The 5,555-nt window shown below is 31.9% G+C and overlaps 1 protein-coding gene and 1 long non-coding RNA gene across 2 annotated transcripts in view; one reads left to right on the forward strand and one right to left on the reverse strand.

Moving 5' to 3' along the window:
• The window catches only part of LOC106685532 (retinol-binding protein pinta), an 18,674-nt gene extending 15,921 nt beyond the window's left edge, over positions 1-2,753 (reverse strand). Inside the window, exon 1 of the mRNA XM_014428272.3 lies at positions 2,615-2,753. Coding sequence (XP_014283758.1) covers positions 2,615-2,720 — 106 coding nt within the window. The 5' untranslated portion in view covers positions 2,721-2,753. The remainder of the gene's footprint in view (positions 1-2,614) is intronic.
• Positions 1-5,555, forward strand: part of LOC136796706 (uncharacterized) — a 36,279-nt gene that overhangs the window by 25,296 nt on the left and 5,428 nt on the right. The window contains exon 2 of the long non-coding RNA XR_010844456.1: positions 2,609-2,783. This is a non-coding gene — a long non-coding RNA (uncharacterized lncRNA). The remainder of the gene's footprint in view (positions 1-2,608; positions 2,784-5,555) is intronic.

Here is a 5,555-nt window from a genome sequence, read left to right on the forward strand (position 1 = left end):
AAAATCAATTTTGACTAGTAATTATACATAGTTTTCATTAAAGTAATCAAAAATTGGGGTGAGATAACTGCCTTTTTTTCTTCCCGGCTCTTGTACTATTAGGGGTGCGGTCATAGAAGAAAACAAATAACTTTTAAAAAACTTATTTATTAGTGCCAACGTTTCAGCTAAAATGTATAGCCTTCATCAGAGCTAAAAACAAAAAACAAGAATATAACCAATGAATAAAGGATGTACAGAATGATTAGAAAATAACTAACATGAGAACAGAAAAATAGAGCTAACTGACATGAATAATTCAAGTGCTATAAGAAGATAAAGGCTGTATGAGAAGAGTAATATTAAAATTAATTAATTAAGTAAGAGGAAAGAATTATTAATAAACTAAATATGAAAATCTAGTATGTAAATATAAGCACAGAATGAAAATTATAAGAAAAATAAAGTAATGAAAGAAATGGGAAATAAAACTTATATACAGATAATTTGTTTTCAGGGTTTCACGTATTGATATTTTATATTTTAATCAATTACCATTGACTAGAACTTTGATAAATGTGCATGAGGTATCGATACTTTAGTTAAAGTATCGTCTTGAAACATTGGTGTAATTGCAACGTTGAAAATACCTACCAATTCAGAAGTGTAAACAGTGTGTAGTTAGGTTAGGTTACTCGTCTATTTCTCTATGGTTCGTTATGATTTGATGTATAAGTGACTTGAAACTACAAAAAAATAAGATTTATCTATATGTAGTTCCTCAAACATTTTTAGAACGTCTAGATGACTTTATTTACAAAACAACTGTGAATTATTCCTGCTAAAGGGAAAATATTCATATAGTGCCTTTTAAAGTGTCTGGTGAACATATAAAACTACATATTTACTTTTAATACTTTTCTATCCTCTCAACCTATATTAATAGAGAACTTTTATGTTTACTTATTGTAGTAGCGAATTAAACTTTAATCACATTTAGAGTGAGTATGTTGGTCGATGTACGACATGTCACAATCTCACAAGAGATCATAAAAAAAGTCAATCCTTCACGCCCGGACCCACCCCACTAAAATCCCAAGGAACAACGGTCCTGTATCACTTTTGAAATATAAACTTAAAACGGGAAGAGAAAACTTTAAGATATTAAATATTTTTATTAATAATTAATATAAATAATAAATAATGTTTCAATATTAAAATATTGAATATTCAATTACTATATATCAGAAACTAATAGCTATTTCTCTACAAATATATTAAATATGTTACTACCCATATACAATATATACAACCCACCTTGCACGACCATAATTATTGAGTCGATATTATTGTAGTTTTAATATTATTACTACAATATACCCCCAGACAGTCTAAATAGTGACGAAATTCATTTAGGAGAAATGAAAAAGTGATAAATCAAACGACTAAGCTATACTCATTAGCATAGTAGGTTACCGAACAGTTATATGTTGTCTATAACAGCTACTGTACCACCAGAGTTGGGCAGCCTTGAAACTAATAGCTAAAATAGTCATGGATACGATATATATTTATGAATGATTCATTCATTAATAATGATCGTATTCATGGCAATTTTAGCTATTAGTTTCAACTATACCTAATTTTTGCCTAACTCTGACTACCACTATGGGAACTCAATGTTTTAGGAAGGAATATTTCAGATTATTTTAAAACACTCACGGGATATTACCGAGTAATTTGAGAATTTTAAATTCAAAATCGTGGAATTTGCTCAAAAAAGAGCCCAAAGGATCTAATAGACAGATTTAATAGTCTTAATATTTTAGTATTTTTGAGGTCAAATTATCAAACTTAAAATTTGGTTGAGCTGTTTGCTTAAAAACAATTACAAACCTACTAATGAGCACTTGGGGTTATATGACACCCCTTAACACATTACCCTACTTTTCAATTACCCAGATCTTCAAAAAAAACTTTTAAATTGTATTTAATAATTTTGGCTTATCTTTATCTTTCTTAGTGTGCTGAAACCGAAAATGAACTCCGTTTCCATCACGTTCAGATTTGTTCGCCAATTTCTGACATGCAGCTCCATAACTGAGGCACAACAATCTATAAAATCTTTCATATACATTTCCTTATACATCCTATTGACCTTGAAGAGTCCCATTTGAACCATTGGGTATATTTTAACATCCTTATAAGACCATCAAAATTTGACGAGTACCATAGGTGATATTAGAGATTTTCTTGATTTAAGTACTACAAAACTGAAAATACAGATTATGAACTTTTGAGAAAACTGTTGGAATAAACGAAATTCATTTTCAGTTTCAGCTCATCGAAAAAATACGAAGATAAGCCAAAATTACTGCAACAAATTTTTGGCTGTTGGCCTGTTTTACTAAACAAAAAACACGAGGAAATTATATAATATAAATATAGAATGTATATAAAATACTAAATAGGTATGAAAGATAGGTATGTATCAATGTAAGAGGTCAATTTATCAACTCAAATTAAAGTAAACTACTTATTTCATTATACTCATTCGTGACATTTGGATTATATATATTTTTTAAAATATCAGTGCAGAATATTATAATTGAAAGAATATATTGAACAGACTTACCAACATCGTGGGGAAGATGAAGCTGCTTGTCCAACCAGTCCCTAAGGCGTTGGACGTCTTCTTCGACCGCCTCTCTACTTCTTCTGTTAGAAATGTCTACTACCATCTCTCAAGTTTAAATGAAGTCTTCACGTATTACCTAGTCAAAAAAACATACTTTTTTACCTATGTAAGTTGATTGTAACCATATCATGCATCTTATTACTCATTAATGAAAATAAAATTATATAATGTAGTATTATATTACACTATTATTATAGTACAAATTATATTATGTATTAATATTTTTTTTAGTTCGTTAATTATTAGCATGCATACAATAAATATCGTTGATTTTAAATTCAAAAACCCAAAATCTTGATTTAGATACCATATCAAAGTCAGAAATATTATGCAGGTATTCTACTCAACGATAATTGAAACAATGAGATGTATCTAGAATGATAGATAATGATTATTGTTTTTTAATAGCATAAAAATCGGATCTTTGATTACCATGTGATGACTATCACAGCTAAAGAGAAGGTTAAAGAAAAAATTATATCTACAAAAAATGTTGAAAAGAGAAGATCGGAGAAAAATAAACACACAGTTTTTGCTGGTTTCAGAAAATCTTTTTGAACCACTTTAAAACCACATTTATTTAATATAAATTATTTAATAATAACAAGTTATCACAATTTTATTTTGTTATAGTATAGATACGTTTATTTTTTAAACAGCTATAAGAATGCATGTAGGAAAGTAATTGTATTTAATATGAAGTCCAATTGTATATAATCTAGGTGATGCGTTGGAGAGTATTTAAATTTTTTAAAGTTTATTCTTTAAAGAAAAATCTGAAATTCATGAATATATGACTTATCTCTATACTCTTATCTCAAAGCTATTAAAGCAACTGAGAAATTAAAGTATTTTAGAAATCAAAGGGTCGATTTTTCCGGAGTAAAGTTCTGGTTCTTTTACTCTAAAATGGGAGTGCAGATGAGCTAGATCCTACTAGGAGAATACAATCCAGAGTAGGTGAGATCTACCAGAGATTTTACAGGATAGCAGTTAAGCAGAGCTATAGAGGTCATAGTTAGAAGACATCAGAAGTAACCGTGGACTATCTAAGCCAGGCCGATTAAGAAGAACTGGAGCCGAAGGAAGCCCACAACACAATCAGTAGTCCACACAAGAGGGCTCTCAGAAATTTAGGTGTACATATTTGTAAATATCCGAAATTAATCTAGTGTTATCTTTAGACCTTACTTGAACCTTGGAACATAAGAGGTAAGATTAAAGGACTCTCAACAAAGGTAAGTCAGCTCATCTATTATAGAGACACAGATAGACCAAGACCTGCTATTATGATAAATAATAATATTAATTATTTTGTGATTTCAGAGTGTGTGTCAGGTACCAGTGAACACAGGAAGGAGAAGGTTGGTTTTTGCCTCGGCCTACTTCCCAGGCGATCAAGAGGAAGTACCACCAAGAAAAATAGAGGTCCTCATAAATTACTGCAAAAGGCATAATTATGAATATATCATTGGATGTGATGCAAATGCCCACAATACAGTATGGGGCAGCACGGATACCAATAAAAGGGGTGAAGAGCTCTTGGAGTATTTAATATCAAATAATATAGATATTATTTATAAAGGAAATAAACCTACTTTATGACAAGGGACAGACATGAGGTTCTTGATTTAACCTTGGCCAAACCTTGCATAAAGGATAGTGTCAAAGACTGGCATGTCTCCCAGGAAATCTCATTGTCTGATCATCAATAGATCAGATTTAATGTTGAGATTGGAAGGAGAAATATACAAAGTATAAGAGTACCTAGACTCACAAACTGGAAACTATATGAGGAATTATTAACCTCAGAACTAGAGATTGAAACGTACCCAATAGAAACAATTGAATCTCTAGAAAGGGCAGCAACTGAAGTGCATAAAGCAATCCATAGTTCCTATGAGGAAAGGTGCCCCATAAAGAAAAGAGAGACAAAAAGGGATGTACCATGGTGGAATAAAACACTAGAAAATCTTAGGAGAAGAGCGAGAAAACTCTTCAATAGAGCAAAAGGGTAAGGCAGATGGGAGGAGTATAGACAAGCCCTAACAGAATATAATAAAGAAATTAGAAAATCAAAGAGACAGTCCTGGAGGAAGTTTTGTGAAGGGATAGAGGATTCATCCTCAGCTGCCCGAATACATAAAGTCCTCCAAAAAGACCGGGACAATGGTCCTGTCTCCATATGTAGATCAGATAAAACTTATACAGAGAATCAAGAGGAAACACTGAAAGAGTTATTAAAAACCCACTTTCCTTAATGCACCTTTGTAAATGAAGAGATTGAGTCTAGAAGGCAAAAAGGAAATACCCAAGGCCAAACAAAAGAATCCAGAAAGAGGCAAACAAAATATTCACCACAGACAGAATAATATGGGCTATAAGCACCTTTAAACCATATAAAGCGTCTGGGTGAGATGGAATAATTCCTGCTCATCTGATACAAGGGAAAGGAAAGCTTGTTGAAGCACTGGGTAGAATATTCAGGGCAAGTTATGCAATGGGATATCCCAAAACTATGGAGAGATACTAAAGTAATTTTTATCCCAAAAATTGGCAAGCCTAAGGATGACCCAAAGGCATATAGACCTATAGGTCTCTCCTCAGTAATATCAAAGACAATGGAAAAGGTAATGGATGCATACATAAGGGGCTTAATAGTTCAGAACTCCCCACTAGATCCATATCAGTTTGCCTATCAAGCAGGAAAATCAACAATTTCAGCGCTGTCTTGTTAAAAAGATAGATAATTCTCTAGATAATAAGGAAATAGCACTATGTGCATTCATGGACATAGAGGGAGCATTTGATAATACCTCACATGAAACAATAGGTAAGGCTACCAGGAGGAAAGGAGCCAGTGAAGCAACCGTCTCTT

This window comes from Halyomorpha halys, unplaced genomic scaffold, assembly GCF_000696795.3.
Source record: "Halyomorpha halys isolate HHAL.00 unplaced genomic scaffold, Hhal_1.1 Scaffold708.1, whole genome shotgun sequence".
In the NCBI taxonomy this organism is placed as follows: domain Eukaryota; kingdom Metazoa; phylum Arthropoda; class Insecta; order Hemiptera; family Pentatomidae; genus Halyomorpha; species Halyomorpha halys.